The sequence below is a fragment of the Colletotrichum orchidophilum genome, assembly GCF_001831195.1.
Source record: "Colletotrichum orchidophilum strain IMI 309357 chromosome Unknown Scaffold_41.1, whole genome shotgun sequence".
Taxonomy (NCBI): domain Eukaryota; kingdom Fungi; phylum Ascomycota; class Sordariomycetes; order Glomerellales; family Glomerellaceae; genus Colletotrichum; species Colletotrichum orchidophilum.
The window spans coordinates 57865-85669 of record NW_019172997.1 but is presented as its reverse complement, the minus strand read 5'-3'; the positions used below and the strand labels follow the sequence as shown (position 1 = coordinate 85669).

Genomic DNA, 27805 nt, shown 5'->3' with positions numbered 1-27805 from the left:
CTCCAATCACAAAAAATCTCACACGTCGTAGAAGTAGTCTTCATCGAGACCGTCCCTACTGGGTATCAGTCCGGCACCCGGCGGTGGCCCGGTGTACGCAGCCTCAATTCTCACGTTGAGCAGCCTGATCTTGAGCCCAAAGTCGCTCACAAGATTCACGAGCTTGTTCGTCTCGGCAGTAATGGGAGCTTGGTTAAGCAGCATCAGCAGACCATCGAGCCATTCCGACGCCAGGCTGTGCGTGACCGGGTTCAGAGTCAGAATAGCCTGCTCCTTGGCATCACCGCCATTGGCAGCTTCGGCAGGATTGGCGTAGCTGAAGATGGTGATCTTGGTTGTTGATTTGACCGTCACATTGTTCTTGAGCGTCGAACTACTAGTCGCGCTGCGGCCTTCCTCGTTGGAGGCTGACACATTGGACACAACCGAGCTGATGGTGCTGAGGTCGACCTTTTCTGTCAAGATGTCAAGGCCCGGGTCTTGGGCTGTCTGTACCTCGAAATCGGCGTAGTGTAGGTACCGGCGATTGTGCGAAAGCTTAGCGAAGCGCCAAGGTCGCGGCGTGTACAAGCGGCGTTTGATGTTCTCCTCTCTAGGATTGGTATCTCGCCGTGGTAGCGGCTTGGAGAACCAAGATCCCTGGAGCAAGCATCGGATCCTTTGTTCCTTGACGAACTGAAGGGCCTCTTGTCTCAACTCCTCTCGGACTTGATACAGATGCTGACCCCACTGATCTTCAAACGACAGTTCTAGAAGCTCCATCTGGAGCTCTCGCAGCCTGGTACAATCGTACTCCAAGAGATCCTCCTCAACCTCCAACACATCTTTGGTCCGGCTGGCCTGGCCGACAACTTGCTCGATCAGTATTCGGACCAGCTCTGCCACCTTTTCGAAGTCTAGATGCTCTGCGGCAGTGGACTTCCACACGCGGAAGAACGCTTGCAGTCCGGCAGTGTGAAGACGCGACCACTGGAGGAGGAGGGGACGGAATAGCTTCTCGTTGTTTTTGATACCGTCCAAGCCTTGGTAACCCTTAATGTCCTCAACATCCGACTTCTCCACCTCGAAGTGATCATACAAGATCATGGTGACTGCGAGACTCGCCCTGGCGACCGGGCATCTTTCGTTCCTTGGTTTTGTGGATTGTTCCAGCAGCATCTTCTGGAAGCTGTCCTCGTTCTTGCGCACGTAGTCTGTCAAATCCATCATGCCCAGGAACCCAGGGACCTCGAACTCTTGTGTTGGACTCTCTGTCTCGAAGCCCAGTCTCCTCCATTTCTCAGGGTTGTGACGCCGGCTCCCCTTCTTCCCAAGTTCATTGAGCTCGTCCAACCGTTGAATGCCATTGACTTGCTTCTCCGGGTTGCTGGCGAGGTGAAGTCCCTTCAATCCCCGTCTGTGCTCGGGCCGCTCGAGGTCAACCCTGACCTCTCGCCACTTTCTCAGCAGAACCTTGGTCAAGGACTGGAACTCAAGCAGAGGATGCGCGAGATCCTGGAGTGACGAGCTCTGCATCAGGTTGTACACCGCCTTGATCAGACCGAGGTCTTGCAGGCGCTTGATAAACTTTGACCACTCCTCCATTGCAGGACCGTTCGCCTTTGTGATGCTGGTGTCGCTGGAGACAGCGTCGCGGATCATGGCATTGATGAGCATGAGGGCATTGGCACACAGCGCGTGGTCGGCGGACTGGAGCTGGGCAATAACGAGCTCGAAAAACTGCGGGTAGACTGCCACGGCCGGTTTCAGGGCCCTGAAACCAAATGAGCCCGGGGTGCGAGGGGTCGTCGGGCGAGAAGACTGCGTGTGGCCGACGAGGGCGACCAGGATCGACATGGCACCGCGCAAAATATTGACAAGAGGATTCGTGACGATCAGTTCGACGATGCGTTCTACGAGATCCCCTGACGCTGATCCCTCGAATATCTCCCAGCCCATGTCCACCTCCAAAAGGCGCGTCAGACTCTGCAGCGAGTACGCCAACGTGTTTCCTCCCGCACTCATGATCAGGCGTCGTAGAATGACCAGTCCTCCCGAGGATATGAATACGTCGGCAAACGCAGGGTCGTTTATAGAAGACTGCAGCTTGAAGACGGCCATCTTCCTGGCGGCGTCCTCATCGCTCGCGAGGCGTGACAGAAGCGCGGGGATATCGGCCTGGTCCATGGTAGCGGCGTCGGGAGAGTATGTACAGGTTCGGGACGGACAGGAGAAGCGTCGGCGCTGTGCCCGGGTGTCGAACAGAGGGTCGTCAGCAGGTGGAAGACAGAGTCGCGTCCACAGTCATGGCCCGCTGCTGAGAGAGGAAGCGCTCGGGTCGGGCTATATAAGGCAAAAGGCGTCGGACGGAAGATCTTCGAGGAAGCGCGGAAGAGGGTCCGTGTCAAACAAGATGGAACACGGGCAGAAGCTTCTCTGCAGATCCCTCGCAAGCGTGGGCGAAGGGAATAGCGTCGATCGTGGGTATGAAAATTATAATTTTAGGACGTTCCGTCGACAAGGGGGGGAATACACAGAAGGGTCAAGGAAGGAGTGTGAGGGTGGTGTACTCGTGCACTAAAAGGGGAGAGAAAGAGAGAGAGAGAGTCTTGAGGAGTTTGTGCGCGAGGGCTGTCGAAGCAACAGACCAGATGTGTTGACCTTTGGTCCGCGTTAGATGCGCACGGGCTGGAAGTTTGCGCATGTCCTGCAGGAGGTGGGAAAGCACAGATGCAGCGACAACGGGGCGGATCCCAGCAAGCCTCCAACTGGTTTTGGGCCGTTTGGGGGTTCACTTTCACAATTCGGAGGGGGCCAGTCGCTGGTGGTGCACCAATGGCGCTGCATGGCTTGGTGTTCAAGACCCGCCTTTCCTCTCGGGGAGGTTTTAGTGGATTTTTTTGGGGGGTTTTGCTTGACTTCGAGTCCGAGAGAACTGGGACGGCGGGACTGCGCCGACTGGTCGGCAAGTGAGGTAGCACGTCCAACGACTGGTTTCACCATGTCTTCCCACCGGAGACCATGGATATTTTCATCACCTTTGGGTAGAAACCTTATTGAAATTGCTCAGCGAAGCGCGTGTTTGTTGATTCTCCATCAACATGCGGTCTCGTGACCGCGAGCTCTGACTATACACTTCGGAGTTTTGACTCTGGTCGACAGGTCATTATCATCACCATCATCGGATGAGTGAACCTTCACTCGCGGTGGGCAGAACATCAACTAGTTGCGCAAACGCACAAAGGAATATGCAAGCCGGCCCAGAGTTTTAGACTAACATGTTAATGATCTCTCAGTCGGCGTCAGGTTGATAGTCTGGTGTCATTGTGGTTGAGTAAGCAGAGCCTAGATTTCAATTAAAGTAGCTCAAGAAGCAAGTTATTATGGTAAAGGTTGCCATGGTTCCGGGCAAGGAGTTTTACATTGCGGCGGCCTCTGTAGTGAGAAAGACCCGAATAGCTTCCATGGGCTTATTAAGATAGATGAAGGGGAGAATCGAAATGTACCTTACCAGCGATGAGGAACAATGCTTGACGCTGGAATGACGGAAAGCCGTTGTAAGGCTGACCTGAGAATGTTTGTATTCCACACGGCGAGAAACAACAGTCGCAAAACGTTCTAGACCGTTGGATCGCAACGCCGGTACGTACACTGTTCATCCAGTCCCTGAAATCCCGTCAGCCAGTGGGGGGGCTCTAGAACCCTCCACTGCTCGAGCCACACAGCTCCAGCCACCACGTTTGCCACAGCAGAGCCTTAGCCTCAACATTAGTCATCAGCGTGGCGCGCGAGGCTGCTAGAAATTCCTACCTTGGTCTGCCGCATTTGTCGCGATGAAGCAAGCCCGTTCCGCAGCTCCATTAAAACGCGGCCGCCAAAGACAATCGGATTCTCCCCCTCCCGACGATCAATCAATCAGTCACCGAGAAAACGTACTTGTATCTCACGAGGGTCATATTTAGAAGACGTCACACTCGAAATAACCTCGTTCCGCTAAAGATTTTGAAGCCGCGACAGTACTCGAAACCGCAAACATGGCCAACTTCCTTGCCTCCATCTTCGGCACCGAGCTCGACAAGGTCAACTGCTCCTTCTACTTCAAGATCGGCGCATGCCGCCACGGCGACCGCTGCTCCAGGAAACACGTCAAGCCCAGCTACTCGCAGACCATCCTCATGCCCAACCTCTACCAAAACCCGGCCTACGATCCCAAGAACCGCATGAACCCGTCCCAGCTGCAAAACCACTTTGACGCCTTTTACGAGGACATCTGGTGCGAGCTCTGCAAGTACGGCGAGCTCGAGGAGCTCGTCGTCTGCGATAATAACAACGACCGTACGTCTTCCCTTCCCCCGGAATTCCAAACCCAATGTTTTGAGGATGACAAAATACTAACCGGACACTCAAAAAAACACAGACCTCATAGGAAACGTCTACGCCCGCTTCAAGTACGAAGACTCGGCCCAAAAGGCCTGCGACGACCTCAACTCGCGGTGGTACGCCGCCCGCCCCATATACTGCGAGCTCTCCCCCGTCACCGACTTCCGCGAGGCCTGCTGCCGCCTCAATTCGGGAGAGGGTTGCGTCCGCGGCGGATTCTGCAACTTTATCCATCGCAAGAACCCGTCCGAGGACCTCGACCGCGATATAACCCTCAGCACCAAGAAGTGGCTCAAGGACCGCGGCCGCGACGAGAGGAGCCCCTCGCGCTCACCTACTCCCGAACCCACGCGTCGTCGGTACTAGCAAGAGGGATGTATGGGGAAGTATGAGTCGAGCCATGGCAACGACGAGGAGTCCTGTCGCGAAGCTTTTCTGAATTGAACGGTCACAGTTTTGCGGGCAGGGACGATAGTCTCCAATGGCGAACGAAGGCATATAGTGATGGACTCTGGGATAGAGACCCGGCCGTCCTTTCGCTGTAGTACCAGATTGCTACCCCGAGAACTTTGACCAGGAGCGGCGGGCCTCGACGAACCACATCGTATCAATCCCGATCTGGTTTGTAGAAGGAGGAGGAAGAGGATCAGAGAGAGGAAGGCGAAGCCCCAAAAAATTGAGATTTGATATGTTACCCCCGTACTTGTCTCAAGGGGGGAATTGGAAGTCCAACCAAAACAGAGGGTGAGAGTGGCGTTCATGGCGTTTCCAGGATGGGTTGGTTCTATGGGAGAAACTTTTCAACGGGCAGAGCATCATGTACAAAACATGTGAGAATAGGCAGTGCCTCCGACGAATTGAAGAGCAACTACAAACCCTGCATCGCCTTCAATCAACTACTGTCTCGGTGCCGGGAGCAGACCCATGCCCGAAGTTCCGCAGTTGAATGCAGTAATTATGTGCAGAAAGCAATGCTATACATATCTACAGAGGTATCCCTTTTCTACCAGACCACTCCCAATGTTCGCCAATGCAAAAGATTTATAGTGTACCGCGCCCCTTCCTCTTCTCCTCTAGCCAGAGGGTCCGCCTCCCATGGTGAATGAAAGTGATATTGGCATAAAGGGTTGCCAGATTTGGGGGGGAAACGAGAGGGACGTGCGTCTAGCTTAGCTTGACTCCTCCTACTCCAAGGCGTCATGGAAGCTGTCGTTGCTGGTATCGGCTCTCTTGAGCGGCGGGACGCTCTTCTTCATTTCCGTGAAGTCCATCAACGGTCCCTCTTTTGCTTGCGTTCCGGTGCTGTTGAGCATCCCCTGGATATCCTTGGATCCGCTTCGCGACTCCTGACCGGCCGGAGGAGTATTTCTTGGTGGCTGAACCACAGCCGCAGCCGCAGTCGCTGTTGGGGCTGTCGAAGTGGTAGCTGGCGCATCGCGGAAATCGATCAAGTCATTTCCTCCGTCGTGCTGCTGAGCGTCTGGAGCTTGAGCAGGGGCCGGGGCCTCTGTTGTGGCCGAGGGCTTGTGAGGAGGGATGGTATTTGTCGCAGAAGGCTTCTGGCCTGGAAGAATAGGGTATATGGCCAAGATCTGTTCAGTCTGCTTCTCTGGGCTTGTGTTATCGCTACTTTGTGTCAGTATGTTTGGGTACATTTGGGTTTGGTGACAAGCTGTGGGTACTAACATGTGAGCGTTGATGATCCACTCCAGCTCTTCCTCTCCCTCTTCAGGACCATCAGGGCCGCCCTGAACGGCCCTGAAAAGCCTAGGTTGCCAATCAACGCCTTCACGAGCTCTGGTCTCACGTTCCTCGCGTTGTTTGTCTTCGACTTTGGTCTTTTCGTCAGTCGCAAGCTCGTGATTGCGATCCTTCACAGCCTGAGCTGTCGGCAGCCAAAGCTTCTGCGATTCGCGCTCATCCTGCTCTTCAACAGGCCGCACTGAGGGGGTGCTCGGCTTCGATCTTCTGGCGTTGAAGAACATCTCTTTATGACCAGTCTGGGGTTGTTAGCAACGTGTCATAGCTAGAAGGCCACTTCGAGCCTACCTTGACATCTTTAACAAACATCTCCTCGCTCCAAAGCCCTGACAGCTCGTAGAGAACTTCGCCTGTGCTCTCGTGCTTGATGAAGCCACCGATCGCATTATATGTACCGCTGACCCAACCTTTTGTCTTGAACTCAATGTCTGCAACTAAGTCAAGCTCGGGGCACCGGACGAAGCTGTGGTCACCAAGCTCATACTTCATCTTTCCAAAAAGAATGCCTCGAGCGTACATGTTTGGCTGAGTTAAGATGCTGGTCTCACGGTTAGCGTACTCATACAGCCAATGGCTTCCAAACCAACTTACTGTCGTTCACCCCTTGTCTTGTCTTTGCCCCTGTTGAGCAAGGACAAGACCGCCGTACCTTCCATCATGCTCGCTGCCGAGTTTCCGAGGAACTTGCTCCTGGGCTTGAGTGTGCCATCAACGCGAATATTGTGCTCGGGGACCATGTAGAAGTAGCTAGACTTTGGAGGGTGATGCGATGTTTGCTCGGAGATGTAATAAGCCCTTGTTTTATCGGGTAAATCCCAGTAGCAGGAGAAAACCTCGCCGAGGATGGGGTTCAGGGGCTTTTTCACTCCTCTGGGCTCTGGTCAGCAACGCATGGGGCTTACACGGGTAGCTCGGAAGGACTGACGGCGGTCTAATATGCCATCCACTCAAGTAGAATTTGACAACGGCAACGAATCGTAGTACGGGGTCGTCAATCTCGGGTATAGGTAGAAGCATTTCGGGGTGGCACATGAAGCTATGACGAACACAGAGTCAGCAAAGGAGGCCCGGGAAACCGCGTCTTTGCCTAAGAATACTGACTTGGTAATTCTTTCGAGCATGCTACGGGGCTCGAGAATGAAGGTCGGCAGAACGACGCGACTTAGGTCAGCTCCAGGGCGAAGCTGGGAAATGATGTGGCCGAGCACTGGTCTCCATGTTAGCCGAGTGTGTGTGTATGTTTGTGAAGCATCCCGCGAGCAGGTAGATGCGGGCGCAACATTTCTCGTGGAGGCTTCACTCACCGTTGCCCTGATCGGCCTCGACCACCGTGGTGTCGTCATCTTCAGCAAAGGCAGATCCCCTGCCCTCGTCGACACTCGAGCGATTGCTAGCTGGTGGGTGGGAAAGCCAAGAGGTCAGCATGGTTGGAGGCAACTTTTTTTTTCGATTCGCGCGCGGCGGAGGTTTGGAGAGTGGAGGTGGAGGCTTTTTGGCTCCCGATAGACGCCAAAGCCCAAATACGCGACAAGGGAACAGGGCAGGGTGTAAGGAGATAGGCAACAGGCCGTAGGATATGGAGTGGGAGGGAGAATGGGTTCAAGAGTGCGCGAAGTTGTCGCTGTACAAACTCCCTGAGGGCGCGAGGAAGAGGAAACGACTGCGATTATCCTGACACTGGGCCAGGCAGTGACGCTAGGGCAGGTAAGACTCACTGAGGCTGGACGCTCTGGAGCGTCTTCCTGGCACATGGACCAAACCCATGACTGCGACTGGCTCTCGGTGGGCGGTGGGTGCAGCAATGCCCCTCAGCTGTCTTTCAGACCGCTATCGGTCTTATCGGAGCGGTGCCCGGGATGTGCCTTCTTGCTGGAATGAGGGGCAGTGCTCCCCTAAATGGCGCCTATGGGTTGCTTGAAGCTGCAAGTAGGGGTAGAGTCGGTAAATAAAGGATGGGGCCTCGCAGCCTGGTACGTAGTCGTACGTAGTCGTATGTAGTCGAACAGGAGTGAGAGGAGGGAAGACTGGCAGCAGTTGAACAGTGGACTTTGTGGGAATTTGTCGTAATAAAAGGAGTCGGTGGTTGACAAAGCCGAAGATGGTTTGACTTTCTCCGGAGGGGCAAGGGCTTGCTGGCGAAGGAAGCGTCGGGAGGACGAAAGTTGGGGCACGTATGAGTCGGATGCAAGTGGGAAAGAAGTCGGGTTTGATGATGCTGAGCTCGGAGAAGAGAGAGAGGCCCGCTTGCCAGAGGTAGCCGGCGGGAAAAAAAGCTGACCTATCTATGTTTCACTTGCTTGCTGTTTTCGATGGCTGTTGCCGCCTCTAGCAAGCTGGAACGTAAAGCAGAGCTGGGGAAAGGAAATGGATGAAAGGCGACGGGATGCCAACCGGGAAGAGGCTGAGCGAAGCGGAAGGGTGGACGTCAGATGAAGGTCAAAGTGGTAGCTGTTCCACCTCAGGTTGCTAGTTAACCAAAGAACGGTCGGAATTTGAGATGAGACTGAGGTTAAAGATGGTTTTCCATGTCAGAAGTCGCAAAGAAGGGGCATAAGACGGTGTGCAATATTGCCTGTGACACAAGATGATGATGATGATCTGGTAGATTCCTTAGCGATTAACAATGACGAGAGCAAACTGGTGTCAAGGCGAGGCAACATTAGGCATGGTGCAGGCATGGTGGTGGACGGTAGCTACCCTAGCCATGGTAGGTGGGTAGATCACCGGTTCAGCACCAAGGTCGCCAGTCGCCTGGGCTCCCCATGCCGTCCTTACGTACCTTGGTACGTCGCTGGTATAGACCCCACAACGGAGGACGAAGGAGGGGTGATGACGTCGCGTCATTCATTGGGAAACTTTTTTTTTTGGTCCATTTCTCCAATGCCATCATGTCCTGGTTCCGTGCGCTACCTACCTTGCCTTGCTACCTTACCTGAATCGCCTTAGGAGCTACCCAGGTAAGCCGTCATCACCTCTCGAGTCCAGCGCAATGGTACACAAGAAGAAGCCTAAATTAGCCCGACAAATCCGACGAGAGTCACTCAACCTGTTCATCTGCACTCACACAATGTAATGCTTCCCGACGGACGGGAGAGAGAGGATGGAATGTCTCTCAGGCATCGAGATGCAACCCGCGCATCCGCATGTGTTCGCACGGGAGTGTCACCCCAGCTTTCCCCTCCCTTCCGTCCCATCCCATGTCAAATACCGCAAAATGCTGTGCGACCCTGCACCCAATCACATGCCCGCCGGCTTCTTCTCACAAGCCAATCAGCCAGTGAGCGACTCCCCCTTCCGTTCAACGCCTCACCCACCAGGCGGTGCGCCCTGCTGCAGGGCACTAATTATTGACATTTATGCGGTATCCATTGAGAAAGGTATCCATATGTCGACGTTGTCCGTCACGTTTTTTATACTCTGAGGAGCTCGGGGCCTCACTTGTTGATATCAAACCGAAGAAAATGTCATAAACTACGCCACGTGCCTCTACTACTTTGGGAGATGGAGAGGAGAACGCCGGGCAACGTCTCAAGGAGACCGTGTAGATATTTGACGTGCCCAGGCTAGGCATCTCACCCCCATTATGCAGGTCAATTGTGGCAGTGCTGGTACTTCCAAGCAATATTGACCGCTTCGACATGCAGCCCAAGCCCTACTAACCCCAAAGTCCCCCATCTTTCGGCCAAGATATCCACGAGTTTCCAATAAGTTGGACCAGTGAATGAACAGCTTTCTGAGAGTGCAGCTTATTCGGGTAAGACCCACAGGTTCCATAAGTCATGTCATTTGCGTCTTTCGACACCTTCGTATGCGCCAGACACATGGTCGTATGTCACTTGATACGCGTATCATTATCAAGCTGCTGTCCTGTCTACCTAAAGCACGTTGCTTGTAAGCGCATGCTTTTGTGCCTGCCCTTTGCTCTGCAACCAACAAGTTATCCTGACAGGCAGCAAAAATCTGACTGGGACCTGAGGACCTGGTCTTGTTTTTGCTCAACCACCTAAAACCACATCAAAAAAAAAAAGGGATTCCCTGGGGAGGCTCTCAATGATGCTTAGCCTCGTAACCCATGGCTTCTGGCCCGAGTCTTCCGGCCAAACATGCCATATCATCCGAATGCCCAGACAATGATCATTTCGGTATAAACCAAAGCCAAATCCACCCGCCATCTTATGGCCGCGGGTCTCGCCTTTTCCGTCGCCGTGCTTCATCCATCTCTCCTTTCTCGTTATCCGTTGTCCGCGAAGCAATGTGAGGAACCGACTAGTGGGTATCTTGTTTTTCGAATGACCAGACCTTGCTTCCAACCCACGACAATACTTTGGATAATTCTTCGCTTTTCGCACAGCTCGTCACTTGTCAATATGATGGATCCTTGTGGGCTCATCGGCCTCTCAGTGACCTGGAACCCTTGACCGTCGCCGGTAGACACTGTGTCAGCCGGTCTCGTTCTGTTCGGAAGTTAGCATGAGCCCGGGTCCATTCGGCTATTGGAAAGCTTACCCGCTTCATTATCGAAGAGGAGCGAGATGTCGTCGTGTTCACCCGGCAGGTCCGGCAGGTCCAGGCAGATGAATCCCATGTCGTCCGACGGTCCGTCACTGCCGTTGGGCATCCGCGGCATGGGGAATTTAGCGTCAACAAACTTGATGCCAGCCTTGCTGCTCCGCGAAAACGTCTCGTACACATCCGTGCCCTTCAGAACGAAGTTCATACACTGGCCGTGGTGAAAGTCTGGGAAGAACGCGAGAAGCTGGATGATTGTGCCTTGTTGCACCACTTGGATTCGAGTCGATCCCGCCTCCCATTTCTTGTGGATCGGGACCACCATACGTCGTCGAGATATGGCAAAGGTGGCTGCGAGGCCGTCGAAGATGACGCTGAACCCGGTCAGTGCAGCCTGGAACGCATGGAGATCTTTCTGAGTCGGGAAGCTGTAAGTGCGAATTGTTTGAGTCGTCTGCAGCATTTGAAGCATGTCCGTCAGAGCCTTGGGAATCTCCTTGCCGACAGTGCCATCCGAGACCGTTGAAGTCATGTCGAACTGCGGCTGCCGCATCACCACTATGGACTTGGTCTCTTGAACCTCAAGCCTCAGCCGCAATTCGCCGGGTTGCAGATTCACTCGGTCAGTAAGTGATCCTTGCTTGGACTCAACGATAACCCTCAACCTATCGGCCAGAACCGTACGAGGATAGTCGTCATCTGCATCTTCGTTGATGACTCGAAGGGATGTCCAGGGGATCTGGCTCACGCCTGGAAGATACTTGCTATCCTGCAAAGACGTCGACATGGAGAATCCGATGAGAGGCACATCTGCATAAATCGTTTCATCCTTTTGCACAGAAGTGCCGGAAATCAAGCTGTTGAGCTGTGCCCGCTCCCTCTCATCACCGAACGAGAGCACCATGCTCACCTTCTGACGACCGTTGTCGTACTTGAGCATCAAGGCCGCATCACCCCCGTCCGACCTGAGGAAACTGATGGGGATTGGCATCTGAGGCGTGTATGTGTGGTTGACACCACTCAGCGTTCTTGTACGAGGACCTGTCACCACGACGATTCTGTACCCCCTATGGTAAGCGCGTGGGCCTGCAGCAGCATGCTCCTTATGAATCTTCTCAAACAAAGCCACGTCGCAATTGGGCACAGATTCTTTGGGAAACGCTCGGCCTTGAGGGTCTGAGTCAAAATACTGGAATGACCGAAGGCTGGAACGAAAGACGCAGTGCTCGTCGGATCGAGGGTAGAGAGTTGCCTGAACCTTGGCACCAAAGTCATACATGCTCCAAAGCATTCGGTAATCCTGCTGTGAGCACCGGGCAACAATCATGAAGCCTCTGGGCAGCTTGATCTCGAGTGCGCAAGAGTCATTGCGCCAACGGACATCATCCCAGGTCGGACCCGAGTTCTTGTTTCCTTGAATCCGTAAGTTGACCTCTCCGTGTTGAGCAGCAATGACAAAGACCAGGTTGGGCTGTTTGTTAGGTCGAACCATGGACAAGAGACAAGGGAAATAGAATCTCTGGGAATCCATGCCTTGTTCCATTAAGAACACGTCTGTGCTGATCCTGCCGAATGTGAAGTTCTCAGCCGTATCATTCGGGGGAAGAGTCTCTAGGATTTCGAAAGGGGATGGGGTGCGAATAACACCAGTCATGGCCGCAGACGAATCAGCAGTGAGCAATGCAATCATGTCAACGCTCAGTCTGGGGTACTCCACCCATATAGACTTGTCGATAGTCTGAGGCAAGAATGCCTCCTCAGGCGGAAGAAAATTGTTTCTCTTCATTGAGACAGTGAGCTTCTTGAGAGTGGTAACGACTGTAGAGCGGATCTCAGAAATGCCTGCGTCGGGTGCAAGGCGCTTGTTCTCCAGCATCTCAGGGATGGCTTCCTCCACCAGCCAATAGCCTTTGGCTAGGTTGGCGTAGGCCTGCTGGCGATCATTTTCGTTTTGCATCTGGTCCTTGGGACTACCAGGTCGTGCGCGAACAGCAGCCTCCAAAGCCATACGTCCTTTGAGGAACCACCACAGTGCAGCACGCGCTAGCTCAAGCTGTGAGCAGGCTGAAATTGGCTTAATTGTCTCAGCATGCAATCTGAAAAGCTCACTCAGGTGCCGAGTGCGGGTGACAAAGGTGTTGAGAGCGTCATCGCCGACAGCGAGAACTGCATCATGCATGTTGAAAGATGCCTGTCTCGAGGCGATCGATGCGGAGGGGGGCGCCATGTTATACTGGGAGCTGACAGACGGCTGTCGAGAAAAGTTGGCAGCTGTGTTCTGTTGGCTGAACTCAGTACTACTCGAGTAGATGGACGAAGGGCTCTGATCGGGAGGCTTTCTGTAGTCGTCTGGGGATCTCGATTGGAGAGGGACCTTGCTGGGTGGTACTGGAGATCTGGTTGGTGATTCGATTATCTGGGGTATAAGAGGCGTTTGACCTCCATGCTCCTCCCGCTCGGCTTGGCGCGCGGCCTCCGCGAATGCCTTGCCCTCCGCTTGTCGCATCTCCGCCTGCTGGTGCTCGATGAAGGACTTCCGATTCTCGTTCTTGGCGCTGGTTGAGGTGTCCAAGAATGGCGCAGAAACCGCATTGCCCTGTGCCACCTCTCTATAAGCAGGAGGGAATTCTTTGGGCTCGATAGGGTCGTTGCTGATAGAGGAAAAGCCCGTCTGTGTTCGTCTCAGGCGACCTGGCATAAAGTCTGAGTCTTCCTTCGGCGCAGAAGGCGCTCTCGTCGGGGAGTCGTGGACAGCTACCACAGGTGTACGGCGAGGAGATGGCGGAGGTCGCTGTTTTTTGCGCCTCGATACCTCGATTGCTGGAATCTCCGACTCGTCACCACCTTCGCCAATGATGTCGGGGTCTTGATCCACAAAGCGAACGGCCAAGCCCTTTCGGTTGCTGCGCCGCGGGCTCCGAGGTGGGATGCCCGGGCTTTGCCCAGGGCTGCGGGCGGAGTATTGGTTCGGGAGATTTAGGCTCTGCTGGGAATGACTGGCGACAGACAAAGCTTGAGGGTAGCGGGTAGCTGATGAGATGTCGAGCTTCGAAAGCTGGGGAATAACGGAAGAGGGTGACGCGTGATTGACCTGCAGGGTATCGGAGGGGCCGTTGAGGAAGTCATTGATGCTGGTGCCCGTCTCCTCAGCCGTCGGCCTGCGATCTTTCTCCTTCAGGGCAAAGAGCTTCCCCATTAGACGACCCCGCCTCGAAGTTGCGGAAGGCGGTTCGTTCTCCATAATTTGAGACCGTTATCGACGTGCGGCAATATCGAAACCATAGGCGTAGGTGGGACTCTGTGTAAAAAAGGCGGCGTCAGCAAAGGTAGTTGGGAGGCGTGAGCTGCTTCCCCGGTGGGATGTTGTTGGAACAGGTAGGAAGTATGGGTATCAGCATCTAGGCCAGAAAATGATTTACCTCGGACAATTGCAGCGTACGCCTCACTCTAGGCTGCTAACTGATTCCCGCAATCACTCGTACGCGGAAGGTGCGGTTCTTGGGATTTCGAAAATGGCAGGTCGAGTTGGGAGAAGGATGCGGCAACCGGGGGGATTGGGTGAGGTGGGCTACCCAACGTTTGGCAGTCGGTTGTCGTCGTCAGTCGGCCAAGCGTGTGCAAAGTAAGGTAGTAACAGTAGCAGTGAAGATTTGAGGTTGGGAGGAAGTCTGGGTTTGGCAAGGCGAGCCAGACGAATCGGTATTGTTTGCCCTGCAGCAGGTAAGGTGGTGCTTGCTGCTGGTGACAGAAGGTAGACTGCGACCGCGACTGTGGAAGAAAGGCGGTCGGTGGCTTCTGCCCGAATGGAGTGAGATTCGACGTTGGGTGAGGTAGGTGAGGTATTCGAGAGAAGCAAGGGGTTTCAGGTTCGGAGAGATCGAAGGTACGCGGTGGTATTGTATTGGAAGGTGCGGAGCGGCACGGTAGGTAAGGTACCATAAGGTGCAGAGCAGTGCCCGCAGTTAACTTGCGGGTTTGCAGGTGCGGAGCTCAAGGACGACCTTGGGAAGGTGCTGCTTTGCGGATAAGGTACTTGACGAGGGACGGCCACAAGCACCACGTTGAGGTAAGAAGTTCCGGTGCCCTCGACAAGTTGCAATAGACGTAGCAAAAAGCATGGGGGGAGTTGCATGTGGGTAGGCGCCCGTGAACTACAGATACGTGAGATTTCCAGGTTGTCTTGGACCGACCACCTCCAAGGTTCCTTGCCTAGGAACTTTACTCCTCCCCTCATGCGTGGACCCTTGAAGACTCCAGTTCGCCCTGTAAGTGGCCAGGGGCAGTCACTTGTACAACGAACTCAACCTCCCCCCCCCCCCTTTCCGGTTCCCGCTCTGTCGAGGTGGTTGCACGTCAAGCGAGACAGGTGCTCTGACCCAGCGGAAGGCGTTACCTTACAGCAGGGCGGGCACACCAGATGGTGCAGGTACGTACCGCCCTGTCAGGTCAGGTTGCCCCAGTATCAGCACCAATCTCAAGTGGAGGGCAACCGCGTCGTTTGCAAACCCCCAAGAGGAGTCGGGTGGTATCTATTATTCCCCACTAATTCTGATTGTGGTGTTGATTTCCCCCCAACTCTAGGAACTTTGGCTTACGGCTCATTTTGCCTGCATGAAGGAAAAGAAGGAAACGAAAAACAGTGGCAGCAAGGTGATTGTCGATGTGTTCGGACGTGGGTCTTATCAGGGAAGTCGACGTTGGCAGGAGGCTGCTCTACACGATCGGCAACGCAGACGAGATATGAGGGAACAGGTGTCTGTCAACTTCAGTGCACCTCACGCCATCTCCATGACACGGGAGAGGAGCACATCGCAGCACTTCCCTTCTCATCAGTGAGGCTTGATTCCACGTCCCTCCCTCACTGGGCTGTAGGGCGGCCATTCCGGGTCAAGTGTCCGGTGAGGATTGGAATCCTAAGCCCCAAGAGCACGTAACTTCAAGGGACCTTGTTCCTAGGCGTTCCTGGGTATGATACCGTATGGAGCACCGCACTCATCCTTAGACGCCGGTCGAAGGTAAATTCCACACTATTTTTGGGGTCCCATTCTCCAGCCCAACGCCCAGGGTGCAGGAGGTAGGTTTGAGGGGCCCGTTGGGGGCTCTGCTGGACGACTGAGTCGGGGCTTGGGGAGCATTGGGGGGAGACCTCTTGGTCTCACTTTCGGGGTCCTCTCCGCTGGGCGAAAACGGGACTGCTTATGTACACAGTAGGTAGTGGTGAGAATGGCATAGTGGCGGGGACAGCAAAGAGCAGGCACTGCCGTCATTGGGTCGTGTTTAAAATAAGAGGGAGGGGCCGTTCGGCCTCGAGCTCGCCGTAGTCGCCGGTTGACCGTTCTACCTTGGGTTTGGCGAACAGCCTCATTCGTCCGCCGATGCGCGCTGCGCCTAATAAGACCCTTCCCAAGTGGTGTGGGCTCGTATATTCTCCTTCGTGTTCACACTCTGCATGCGACCCGTTTCTATAAAGTATCCGTGAGTCCCTTCGTATCCATTTTGATTCTGGGTCACTGCCTCGCTACAGCCTACGACTCAACACGGGCTTGTCTGCTAAGGTAGCTTCAGTTACATCCAAGATATTTGGTCAGAAGTCCGTAGTCGGTCGTCTGTTGACTTTTCGTCGCGTCTAGCACTGGCCACTGGTTACGGAGCAGGCAGGATTCCAATGCAATGCAATGCGACGCAGTCCCATGTAGTACTCCTTTTGTCACGAATTTGCATACACATCGGACAACCCAAAGTTCAAAGTTCAGAGTTCAGACGCTACTTACATGATGATGTGCAGCCCTTGGATTTCGGACATGGGACGAATCTATCAACTGTCCGAACCTTAGCCTACTTGAGCAACAGCCTCCTTGGCAACTTGGCCATCCCATCTAGGAAGTTACGCTGCAGCTGAACTACCTTGCCTCTTCCCTCAGAGCTAGAAGGCCCCCAGAGAGGCCACATGTCGCGTGAGCAACACCTGAACTTTCCAGGTTAGAGCTGTTCCCTGGCAAAAGCTTCAGCGACAAACAAGCAAACACCACATGCAAGATCCCGTCGAAGCCAAGATGTGGATATTTACAATCTCTTCGACTCAAGTTCACCGACTGAAGTGCATACAGCACGTGGCATTGACATCGCTAACCGTTCCCTACACAACTCCCACGAGGCAAGAAACCTTTTCCCTGCCTTCACAGGGCACTTTTTCGAGATTATTGCTGAGGAACTGAGTTTGGTTATCTCGTGAATGACGGTATGGCGCTATTTCGGAAACTTCGCAACTCATGCAAGCCGCCCGTCGAACCGCTAAAACGGCGCGAACCGGCACTTGTTCGCCTCAGCATACCGAACTACGAGTCATTGTTGCTCTCTTTTTCACGGACACAATACAAACAATTGCCGTCAACTCCACCGCCTAAAGTATATCGAAAACCAAAACGCTTTCATCATTTCATTTCCTAATTGTCGGCCGCACCGCAATTAAACCATCCCCAGGGATAGCCACCCGACCGTGTCTGCATACAATGTTCAGACTCGCCTCGATCCAGCAAACCACGTACAAGTGCCACAATATTGTCAATAGAATCACGCATGGACCATCTGTCGAAGTCTCTTTTCAATCTTTTGGCGTCCATCCAACGTCTCCCATACATTGTGAGGCGCGTCGTCGACCGTATCCCAATGCTTCAAATTTTTCGTCAGATGGCTAAAGTCTCTCTGCTTCTCCTCCCATTCGCTGTCCTTGCGGATATTGACGCCGGAGCTAATGACCACTAGAGGCGCATCCGGGTACTGGATGGCCTTGCTACTAATCACCTCACGCTTGGTGAGTGAATCGGCGACGAGACTCTCCTGCAACTTTGAAAACAGGTACTTTCCACTCTGTCTGGCTGAGCGACCCCAGACACGATCTGCGCTCGTGCGTCCTCGGAAGATGGCGCCTGGGAGGCGTTCGAGTCCAAGAGGCGAGAAGACACCGCGAAGCCAGTACGCAAAACCTCTGCCGGGGTCCGAAACGCGGTGAAGCAGGTCTTCGTGCAGAGGATCGATCAAAAGGAGGCCGTTCACTTCCCTGCCATGTCGAGAGGAGAAGATCTGAGAGTAGACAGAGCCGATTCCAGCGCTAGCCAGAATCCAAGGGCCCTTCTCGCCAGCTCGTGCGAGAGCCTCGCTGAGGGCATCAGTTGCCATGCCAGCTGACAGAGGACTGGGGGCGGTATCGCTCCATCCGTAGCCCGGACGGTCAGCGAAGCAGTATCTCGAGATGGAGTCATTTTTCAAGGCGTTTTGCGCAAATTGCCAAAGTCCATTCTCAACTGGCAGATCGCCCCCTTCGAAGAAAACGGTGGGTAGCTTGTTGCCGGCGGCGTCGGTGCCATTGCCGTCGCAGTAGACGTGGATCCGGTATTGGTCGCCATCAACCCAGTATTGCTCACCCGGCGGGCCGAAACCGGCATCGAGCGATCGCAGAATCAGCGTGGCAGTAATCAGAATGATGATCAAAGACAGGATGATATAGGCCACCGTAGAGATGAGCACCTCGGTCCATTCCCAGACTGTGCGCCTGGTCTCGACTCGGCCAGTGAGTCGCTCTTCTTCTTCAGCTTTACCCCACTTTACAGTGCGATCGCAGGCGAGCGCCCACAAGCTCACTACAAAAGCCCCTTGGTTGAAGTTGTCAGCAGAGGCTCTTTCACTTGAGATGAAAATTTTCAACTTACAGACAACACTCGCAACTCCTACTCCGGCCTCTTCGTAACGGTTCTTCTGCACCGCGAGGATGAGGATCATGTTGACGAGTAGCATAACAGCCATAAAGATGGCCAGAACCCGGACGGCTTTGGACGGAGCCGCAAAGAACACGAGGGTGAATAGCAGAGTAAAAAGTGCCACGCTCGAGTAGCTAAAGGCATAGAACCCAGAGCCGCGGGTATGCATCCCAGGCGGTGTGACGAAAGAGGAAACCAAAGTCAGGGTCCACCATGTGAAAGTGAGAGCCGTGAAGAGAACAGTCACCCATCGCAGCACACGGACCGTCCAGAGGTTGTACGGAGACACTGCCGGGTCATCGGGCGTCAGGTACTGGCGGTTGTCGCTGTCAAGCCGGTTTGGAAGGAGTCGGGTGTGTTCATCGGGTTCCCGTGCCGCATATTCGTTCGACCTCCTCTCTTCCGGTGGCCCATCGCGGACCTCGTTGTCGTCGTCGTCCTTTTTGTTTCTTGAACCCCAAAGCGATGACATGATGGCCGCTTATCGGAGCTGTTGTGGAAGAGGAGCGGTTGATACTGTAACACGGGAAACTCGCAGAAAGTGCCACAAATGATAGGCGACAGGGTATCTTCGTAAATGCAACCTTGACCGAAAAGTAAAGAAAATCGATGAAGAGAAGGAAGAACACGAGGGAAAGGGGAAATTGAGAACCGGGGACACACGTCCAAGTAAAGGGTAGTCTGAAGCAGCTAAGACGAACGGCAGAGAACTAGGACTACTTACACTACATCCTGCTCACAGACGTCTCAATGACGGCAGGGGGGGTTGACGAGGAGGGCCCAGAGCTTCATCTGCAACCACCAAAGGCGAGAGCTTCCTGGTCATGTACGTCATCCGCTGCAATTGGGCGGTGTCACCGAATGCGGAAGGGTGGGGAATCCACGGCGCTGGCGCCGTGAGATCGCCGATTGGAGGCCCCATTCTCAGCACATCATTTCCACTGTCCAGGACTCCAGTCCACGACGCGACGGCCCTCCGAATCTCCACCCGACTCGGAGCTAAGCTCCGGCCTAGCGTGGGGGATTGACAAAAGGGCAATGCGAAGAGCAAGCGAACGCTCGCGCCTCACTGTCGGCAGCAAGGAAAAAGCAGGGAAACCTGACAAACCGTGATCCAAGCCAGCTGCCGCTTCTTGGCTGGGAAAGTACGCGCTGCATATCGAGCGTCGACGACATTTCAGCTCCATAACTTCCTTACCTGGGCTCGTCCAATATCAAGTGGTGGTGTCGGCAGGCCCCAGGGCGTTCGAGCGTGGCCAACCGCATGCGATCGAGTTGTCTCCCAACGCAATCTTTTACCGGTGCACGTCCCCCACACCACCATCGAGCCCCCTCCATCGCGACCAGTGTTTGTCAACCCCAATCTGTCTACAAGTCATCGGCAACCTTGACGAAGCCCTTTGTGACCTACAGCAAGGTTAGGGGTTATTTTGTGACTTGAGATCGAAACTAACGGCAGGCTCAATATCTGGGCCCATGACCTCTCCAGATTTACGAACTGGAGTTGTTCATCATCAAAGTATCTTGCAAGTTCCATTTTTCAAGTTTCCCTACCGGTCAACATCAATCACACCAATGTCACGGCACTGGACCTTTGTTAACATCCACCTGGTCCGTAAACACCTGTCAAGGAATGGGAGCGTCTTGGTGGCATGTGAATTGGCACTCCAGAACATGGTAATGGTGTAGAATTCTTCCGTTTTCATCAGACTTTAATGGTACTCGTACAAGCAGGCGTTTCAGATTCTCTGTTCTGTGGCGCACAAACGGCAAGCAAGTTTGAAAATTCCAACGCAGCTTCTCCGACAGGCTCGATGCCTTAGCGTCCAGAAGCGGGTATAATGCAAAAGTAATATAAGCAAACCGCCATCATCTTCTGGTCATCGTCTTATTCATCGACCAAGACCTTCTCGCATCTGCCTTATCGACATTAAGGAGGTGTGCACTCCCCTCCGACCAAGGCCGGTTGATGTCCGCGCCTATGCCCATGGGGCAATGGGGTTGACCTCCCTGCTGCCCGCCGAAGATTCAGAGGAAAAAGAGCCGGAGATCCTTTCGCAACCGCCATAGGCTTGGCGAATCTGCTTCCGGTTTGAGAACTTTTTCTTGGCAATCGTCTCGGGATCCGGTCCGCTGGAGGGCTTAATGGCCTCTTCGGGAATCGCTCCGATGGGGGCGTGCAGCTTTGCGCTGGCCTCGGGATCATTCATTGCGATGCCATGCTTGTGGTACTCTTGTTTCTTGAGCTGTTTCCAGTCTTGGGATGATGGCTCTCCAGTACTGAACCAGTCTTTGAGCTGGTTGACCCAATGATTCTTGCTGTCTTTGGGTTTGATCTTTTCGTCATGTCTCTTCTTTGTTGGACTTCCACTGCCGCCAGCTGTAGGAGCGCTGTAATCTGATGGCTGCGACTGGTCGGAGAGCATGCGTCTCGGAGGGGACATTCTTAAGTCCATCTCCGAGATCCTGCGTCTGAGACCCATTTCTTCGTCTGAGAGGTCTATCAACGTTCCTGGATGATTGTCTTCTTCGTCTATCGCCAGCCCAATTTTATGAGGGGCTGTTCGTGTGTCAACTGCTGCTATTCCTGAGCTTGAAGCCGGGCGAGGAGGGCCCGGCGGGCGTAGGTGAGTGAATGCAAGATCGACCGACTTAGCGAACTTGTGGCCGAGGACAAAAGCGCGTTTTTGAGGAGAAGCCTTCTTAGGGAGGCTTTCAAGAATTCCCTGAGCTGATGGATGAGGAATCTGAGATCCCGTGCAGAAATCTTGATCAATATTCTGGTGCAGACTCCTATGGCTTCTCGGCACTTCGTCGGATTCGAGTGTCCTCTTGCTTCTTTGCGGTGTTGTAATTCCGAGAAGACTTCGCCGTTTCTTCTTTATTTTCTCCGGAATCGGCCCCTAGCCGTAGCCGAATGTCTCTGGTGCAGTGTTTAATATCGAAGATCGAGAGTCTGCTGAGGTTGTGGTGACTTTTGCCCTTATTGGTTTGTACGAAGAAGCCCAGTAGAATGGGGGTTCTGTGTCACGACTGAGTGTAGATGTTTTTTGTGCCTCTCTAAAGGCGGTAGGAGGTAGGTGTGCAGCCGAAGAAATGGGAGGTGCCGTCGGTGATTGTAGAGCGGTATTCGGGTATGAGAAGTTTCGAATGGGTGGCAGTGGTGCTGATGAGTTGAAGGGTGAAATCAAGTCTTCTCGGTCAGGGACAGGTGAATTTTTCTTGTTTCGATGCCGATGGAAGAGCCGCATTGTTCAGTAGGAAAGAGGTAGACTAGTGAGACTGCTCTTCAAGCATTCAAAAAAGAACCCTGGTTTCCCCCCAAGTTGGCATCAGATGTCCGACTGAATTCCTTGGCATGTAAGGGTGTGTATTGTCGCACAATTCTTGATAATGCAAAGGCGATGGTGTGTTGTAGGATATGAATATGTGTGGAGAGGGCGGAAGGTAATGGAAGCGGTTGATAAGTATTCGAGGTAACGGAGGCGGATATTTTGGAAATGGGCGATGATAAATTGTATGTTCAGTCAACTTGAGGCAGTGTTGAAAGGAAGTGGACGTGGACAGACTGGCGAGCGAGGAGTAGAAGTAAAGAAGATCAGCAGAGAGAGAAAGAACAACCTCGTGGCAGTAACGTGTAAAGTAACGCCCCAAAAGAAGCGGAATGGAAATAAGAGCATGGGGCGGAAAGGTCTCAGAAGCCATGCATGCTCGCTCTTCCGTTCTTGCCCCGCTCGTGGTGGCTATCTTACCTCAGGAAAGAGCAAGCGGAATGGCTTGGCCTGTACCTCCCATGTTCTCTTTTGGTGGGTGCCATGCCTTGTCCCGCATGCCCCCCCAGCGCTCAGTACCTCGTGCCATTAGCTCCTGCCATGTTGAGGGTAGAAAGAGCAAGGCATCACGGACACCATCTTCCCGACGCTGCCCGTAGGACAGCCTTGCAATACGAGTGGACGCCACATTTCACTAATCATACGCTAACGCCAACGTTGGCAAAGACTCTGCGGGACGGACGACGGATGATATTCATTGTTCGGGCACCATCATTGGGTCGGTGACGTCTCTCCTGGGCACTCTGCTACTGCGGGATCGTCGGACCATAGCCGGTGCCCTTGCCAGTGGTTGTTCGAGAGCTGGGACGATGCAAGGAAATGGGAATTCCATCGCCGGGCTCCTCGGTCAACCTCACTATCCCTTGAGTTGATGTCTCGTAGTGTCTCAGGAACGAGACCACAAGACTGGCTCAGCAAGGAAGAGTACTAGCTCTTGGACGGCGTCGTGTTTCGCCCTTTGTTGACCATCTTAGGTAGGAATGCTGTGCTGTCAGCTTCAAAGCCAGCTACCCAGCTGTCTGGTACAAAATCAAGATCCGTCTTGCGCACACCAGGCTTTCCGCATCGAGGCGCAGCGTCCTTTGTCCGCTGGTCGGCGAGTTGGGGAGCCCGTTCGTGCGGCAGGCGGCAGTTTGAAAGGAGGAGGAGACTCGATGCTTGCCAACAAAAGGAAATGAAACAAGACTTTTACCAACGAGGTTCAATATTCATGACTGACCGAGGTCATGCTGGAGACCGGCGAGTCTTCTGCGACAAGTTTTCCTTTTTCGGACGTGTGTTGCTGGGCAATATCGAGAATTCGATAGCGCGTGGGCTGCTTAAAAAGAAGCAAGTTTTTTACTGCAGCCACAATCTGATAAATCACAGATTCGGCTTGTAGCCCACGATTATCGTCCTCTCCGTATCGCGACACAGGACATACCCCATAGAAGACCATTTATTCTAGGCGCCGTCGGGCTTCTCACTAGTCTGGGCAATTTAGGAAACTGTCCATGGGCCATGCGAGAAGAGAATACGGACATACGGCAGAATAACGCTGTGCGGAAGCTTTGGAAGCTGGACAACCAGGGTTAAATCACACCGGCGCTTTCTCGACATAACTGCTAGACGACCGAGATTCAACAATACGCTCTTCTTTTGCCTCAACCGCAATTGCCCCAGGTAGTCCTCGTCGGAAGAGGTTCCGGCTTGCAACATCGTCGATTCCCACATCGACATCTCCCCTCGCAGGAGCGGCTGAACAGAAATCTCGGGAAGTCTACCAATCACGGTGGCCCACCTTATTCTGCCATTCGGACCCTGGCGAAAATGAATTGGGCACTTGGCACGTGCGGCCGTAGGGAGGTCGTGCACGGCCTGCCTCGGCGGCCTGTTTTGCTGGTTCAGATCCTGAAAATCTTCTGCAGGCACCAATCGAGCTAGCCAGTGGCGAAGGTGCCTTTGGACGTTGACCTTTGGGCGCTGTTTCGATTCCCAGGGCGGTCTTTCATCCAACACTGACTTTGGAATCCGTTGAATGACCGTGCCGGATCACAGAGGACGAACAATAAGGTAATTACGACAACAACATCGACAACTACAGCAAACAGAAATCGTCACGTGTCGCGCATTTTGAGTTCACCCGACCTCTACAACCGTTGGCTTGCGCACCTGGCAGACATCCGCATCGCCTGAACTATCGCAACGCATTTATTCTCTAGAAGCTTCTCACAAGCACCCGCTTGAGCCTGATTGAACTGAATGCAGCCTTCCCTGCACGCGCTAGCATCCGAAGCTGACAGAATTCCCGAGCCATCTGCACATGCGGCAAGCCAACGCACGGTGCGCATTCAGCTCCGATTGCCTCCAGTTCCCCTCATTGTCAACCCCACTACTCCGTACAACGAGAGCCATTCCAATCTTCAACATACAATTCTCCCGCTCACACACCAGATACCGCTACAAACAAACAAACAAACAAACAAACAACACTCGCTGCTCCGAGAGCGAGCCGCCAGCCTTCCCCACCATGCCCGGCCTCACGATATCAACAGACGCGATTTCGCCGCGCACATCGAATGCGCCGGCGCCGGCGCCATCTACGTCTGCGGCTGCTGGTCAGACAAACCCACCAGCGCAGCAGACCCCTCCGCGATCCTCTCGCTCCTCTTCCCCCGCCCGGCCCCCCATCAGCCCTATAACCCCGACTCTACCCCCGGCCCGCCTGCCGGACCCTCCCGCCCCTTTCGCTGCCGACCGCCCAGTCCTCACCCACTCTTCCCAGCCGTCCGCCGCTGCCGCCGTACCCCCTCCGCGTCCGGAACCCATCGACTTTGATTCTAATCCCGATGTCCTCGCTCTCAAGTCAGCCATCTCCATCCTTCAGATGCAATCAAAAAAGGCCGCCGCGGATATCCAAGGGCTCAACGCCGCAAAGAACGCCGCCGTAGATAACCCATCCGCTTTCCTCGCCGACCTCGGAGCCGGCAAAGTGCACACACAAGGCGACAAGCTGTTTGCAGAGTCTGACTCGGATTCGGATGATGACGAGACGGAAGGCAAAGCAGACGGAAGTGCTGCGCAAGGCAAGGCGAAGGAGCCGCCACAGCCGTGGGAGTCTCTTCCCAAGCCCCAGAACGTGGTGCGTTGTCCTCCCATCAACTGGTCGCAATATGCCGTCGTTGGCGAGTCACTCGACAAGATTCACACGGACCAACTTGCCAGACCGAGTCAAGGCGCTCCGGCAACTTTGGGACCCAGCGGGGCATATGAATTCAAGGGAGAGCCAGGAGGGAACCAACGGCCTTTTATTGGCGTCGCGGCCCCTTATGCACCTGGGAAGGATAGGATCGAGAAGAAGGCAAAGGGGGCCAAGCGATGAAACATCTTGTCTGTCCCGGCCGAAGAAGTTTGAGAAAGCCGCTCAAAGAAGCAACGTTGCGAGGAACAACATCCCGGGAGTGGATGTATGATTGATGCTTTCATACTGAAATCATGAGATTACGAGGCGTTATGCATGGATAGGCGGCATGGGAAGGAAGGCGTTTTGATCAACGGTATTAGGCTAGAGAAGTGTAAGCCGTGGTCCGTGTTTCCGCATTGCTTTTGGAAAAAACAATGAGATCAACTTCTGAACATTGCTACTTTCGTCGCGTCATTATTCGAGGTATCTACTGGAGTCTAGCGGGACAATCCCAAGCCCGTTCCTGGTATGCATGATTCCGATGCCGTTAACGCCGTCCAGCCCTTTGAAAACAAGTTGAACTTGGGTCATGAACCAAGCCCAATTACCACTGACCATCCTCATTGCAACCCAAGAAAAAAGTCAACCTTTGTACCGAGGTGGATGCGTAGTGAACACACGTATACCGGTGATAATGTACCGGTGGTTTAAGAAGTAGTATCAAAAGTCGCTGAAGAAGTTAGCCGAGTGACAGAGGAGTAGAAGGTGAGATTTTGTGAGTGACTTACTCCATACTCTGCTGAACAGATCTACGGAGACGCCTGTTGTAGTTCTTCCGCGCCTCGGCACCTCCCCAGTAGAGAGTGTGGGCCTCAGGGTTGACCAAGGTTCGAGGGTCGTAGGCCGGGTCTTCTTCCTCTAGTGCCGTGAACACAGCCTCGATGTGAGTTCGCACGTCCTCCTTTCGCAGTGAATTCGGGAAATAGCAGACTGTTCCGTCCTCTGCAATGCGATGATGGAAAATGCGTGTATGGAACCTGACTCGAGGTTGCTCCTCGGGGAATTTGGTACTGAAGTGGATCTTGAAGCGGAACAGGCCACCGTCAAGGTTCGTCATTGGACGTCCAAAGTAGGTAATGACCCAAATGAAAGGATTGTTGTCCTCCAACTGGACATCATGGGGAATATCCTGACGTTTGAATGCCTGAACCACTTGCTCGTACTGGTGCCGCAAGTTCACAGAAAGTGTGAGCTCCTTCTCGATCGCAATCTGGCCGTCCTTGGCCCACTTGATGAGCTCGTTGTCAAGAGCAGCCTTGACATTGCGCAAACGTCTCTCCAGTTCCGTGTAGTTGAATTTCCCATCCATGGTGTTGCTAGCGCCTTCAAACGGCATTCGCGAAAACGCCTGGTGGTCCCTGACTTCGGCCTTGGCCTTTTGCACGGCGAGGAGGTAGTTGTCGTAGTACCATAGGAAACGCCGCTTGCACAGATCCTTGAAAGGTTCGAAAGGAACGTTGGTGTCATCCATGTCTTCGTTGTCCATGTCCAGCTGCTCTCCGTCTGCCGCAGATTGTTGGGCAATAGCGTTGCCGTCGGGTGTAAGACCCAGGTAGTCCTCCATGCGTTGGATGACGGAGACCCGGAGTGTTTCATGACGTATCTGAAGCAAGAATCAGCACTGTTGTCTCTCACCATTCCAAGGCACAAGCGTGGCTGTCCACCTTCTGGACATAGTCCTTCTGATTCTTCTTGTCTGATGCCTCATTTGCCTCCTCGAAACCAGGCTCGTTCTCGTAAGGATTTCCAGACATTAAGCTTTGTATAGAAATCAGAATGGATTCGAGGCCTTGGGCTGCAGACCATTCCTCGCCGCGCTCTCCACGCCATGTGCTAGATCCTGTTAGTAAATAGTCCGATGACGAATCCCACGCGCCTGGCTGTACCCGAGGATGGACCTGCAGAACGTTAGTGCTCCTAGCTCTTAGCATGCTTCGTTTCGAAAGGCAAACCCACAAGCAAACCTTGCCGGATGAGTAGATGTTGGGGTTGAATCGGCATCGGCCTCCGTTCGTCGTGATACCATTGACATTGGGCGACTTTCTAGGGTATTCTGCTCTTGTGTCAGTCCAAGGAATAGCCCGCCGTTGCCAAAGTATCGTGGGAGTGTACCCTTATTGAACCTGATCGCAAACTGATTATCCATTAGTACTTTGTGGGGATCGGGACCACCAAAAGCAGGTTATTACCTCGAAGAAACCAAATTCGTACGGAGTGTCGTGAGGTCCAATGATCAAGGCCTTAACATTGCGAACATCGACGTCGCGACAAGCGACAGCTAGAGCTGACAAGCAGGTCAGCGCAGGTTCTCAACCATGATTGCGGGGGGTTGTACAGAGATCCGACGTTCGCTGGATGTCGCCGAGTTCCTGTTGTGCGATCAAATGTCAGCCTTGCGATTACTGCCCCTCATGCATCGCTCTGGTGAGGGGCGGAGCGGGAGAAAGCTGAGGTACCTTGGTAATCCGAATGATGGATTGATCCGCCATATTGCCAGCTGGGTCAGGCGCTGTCCCGTGACAGTCGGTCGGCGTGCTGTAGCAAATGCTTTACTGTAGAACGCAATCGTAGTTTCTCCTTGACGGTGGGTTGGTGGTTGATGGAAAACCGAAAAGATGAGCGCGGCCTGAGGGCCTGCAAGAGTGGAAGATGTCAGGTCAGTAGGGTGCTCTCTGCGACCGGGCAGGTGCGCCTTGGGTTCTGTTGGCTGCTTGGTTGGTGGTAGGAAACCAGGGTAGGCAGGAGTGGAGGGCACAGGGTGGCACGCTACCTTACGGCAATACCTCGTTGATAGAAGTAGTCCCGGTCAAGAGGTACCTGGTAGAGACTCAGTCGATGGACGTGGGCTGCCTAAAATGGCAGTTTGG

The 27805-nt window shown here is 53.8% G+C and overlaps 9 protein-coding genes across 9 annotated transcripts; 2 read left to right on the top strand and 7 right to left on the bottom strand.

The window, feature by feature from the left end:
• Nucleotides 1–18: 18 nt before the first annotated feature.
• CORC01_05773 (ELMO/CED-12 family protein) lies at nucleotides 19–2166 on the bottom strand (the record flags this gene model as incomplete). The annotated part of the gene is made up of 1 exon (XM_022617415.1): nucleotides 19–2166. One exon carries the CDS (start codon nucleotides 2164–2166, stop codon nucleotides 19–21), a length of 2148 nt encoding a protein of 715 aa, XP_022476026.1.
• A 1847-nt stretch (nucleotides 2167–4013) lies between these two features.
• Nucleotides 4014–4725, top strand: CORC01_05772 (uncharacterized protein; the record flags this gene model as incomplete). Its single annotated transcript, XM_022617414.1, has 2 exons — nucleotides 4014–4314; nucleotides 4397–4725. 2 exons carry the CDS (start codon nucleotides 4014–4016, stop codon nucleotides 4723–4725), a joined length of 630 nt encoding a protein of 209 aa, XP_022476025.1.
• An 818-nt stretch (nucleotides 4726–5543) lies between these two features.
• CORC01_05771 (oxysterol-binding protein) lies at nucleotides 5544–7884 on the bottom strand (the record flags this gene model as incomplete). Its single annotated transcript, XM_022617413.1, has 8 exons — nucleotides 5544–5985; nucleotides 6046–6359; nucleotides 6409–6658; nucleotides 6712–6990; nucleotides 7046–7156; nucleotides 7222–7327; nucleotides 7425–7514; nucleotides 7836–7884. The coding sequence occupies 8 exons, from the start codon at nucleotides 7882–7884 to the stop codon at nucleotides 5544–5546; spliced, it is 1641 nt and encodes a 546-aa protein (XP_022476024.1).
• Nucleotides 7885–10506: 2622 nt separating this feature from the next.
• On the bottom strand, nucleotides 10507–13870 carry CORC01_05770 (uncharacterized protein; the record flags this gene model as incomplete). Its single annotated transcript, XM_022617412.1, has 2 exons — nucleotides 10507–10574; nucleotides 10627–13870. The coding sequence occupies 2 exons, from the start codon at nucleotides 13868–13870 to the stop codon at nucleotides 10507–10509; spliced, it is 3312 nt and encodes a 1103-aa protein (XP_022476023.1).
• A 3329-nt stretch (nucleotides 13871–17199) lies between these two features.
• CORC01_05769 (uncharacterized protein) lies at nucleotides 17200–18855 on the bottom strand (the record flags this gene model as incomplete). Its single annotated transcript, XM_022617411.1, has 2 exons — nucleotides 17200–18278; nucleotides 18336–18855. 2 exons carry the CDS (start codon nucleotides 18853–18855, stop codon nucleotides 17200–17202), a joined length of 1599 nt encoding a protein of 532 aa, XP_022476022.1.
• Nucleotides 18856–20362: 1507 nt separating this feature from the next.
• On the bottom strand, nucleotides 20363–20866 carry CORC01_05768 (uncharacterized protein; the record flags this gene model as incomplete). Its single annotated transcript, XM_022617410.1, has 1 exon — nucleotides 20363–20866. One exon carries the CDS (start codon nucleotides 20864–20866, stop codon nucleotides 20363–20365), a length of 504 nt encoding a protein of 167 aa, XP_022476021.1.
• Nucleotides 20867–21286: 420 nt separating this feature from the next.
• Nucleotides 21287–21634, bottom strand: CORC01_05767 (uncharacterized protein; the record flags this gene model as incomplete). The annotated part of the gene is made up of 1 exon (XM_022617409.1): nucleotides 21287–21634. One exon carries the CDS (start codon nucleotides 21632–21634, stop codon nucleotides 21287–21289), a length of 348 nt encoding a protein of 115 aa, XP_022476020.1.
• Nucleotides 21635–24224: 2590 nt separating this feature from the next.
• Nucleotides 24225–25076, top strand: CORC01_05766 (uncharacterized protein; the record flags this gene model as incomplete). Its single annotated transcript, XM_022617408.1, has 1 exon — nucleotides 24225–25076. The coding sequence occupies one exon, from the start codon at nucleotides 24225–24227 to the stop codon at nucleotides 25074–25076; it is 852 nt and encodes a 283-aa protein (XP_022476019.1).
• A 522-nt stretch (nucleotides 25077–25598) lies between these two features.
• Nucleotides 25599–27427, bottom strand: CORC01_05765 (ubiquitin-conjugating enzyme; the record flags this gene model as incomplete). Its single annotated transcript, XM_022617407.1, has 9 exons — nucleotides 25599–25608; nucleotides 25667–26541; nucleotides 26603–26771; nucleotides 26825–26836; nucleotides 26895–26991; nucleotides 27051–27072; nucleotides 27128–27222; nucleotides 27274–27307; nucleotides 27395–27427. The coding sequence occupies 9 exons, from the start codon at nucleotides 27425–27427 to the stop codon at nucleotides 25599–25601; spliced, it is 1347 nt and encodes a 448-aa protein (XP_022476018.1).
• Nucleotides 27428–27805: the final 378 nt, after the last annotated feature.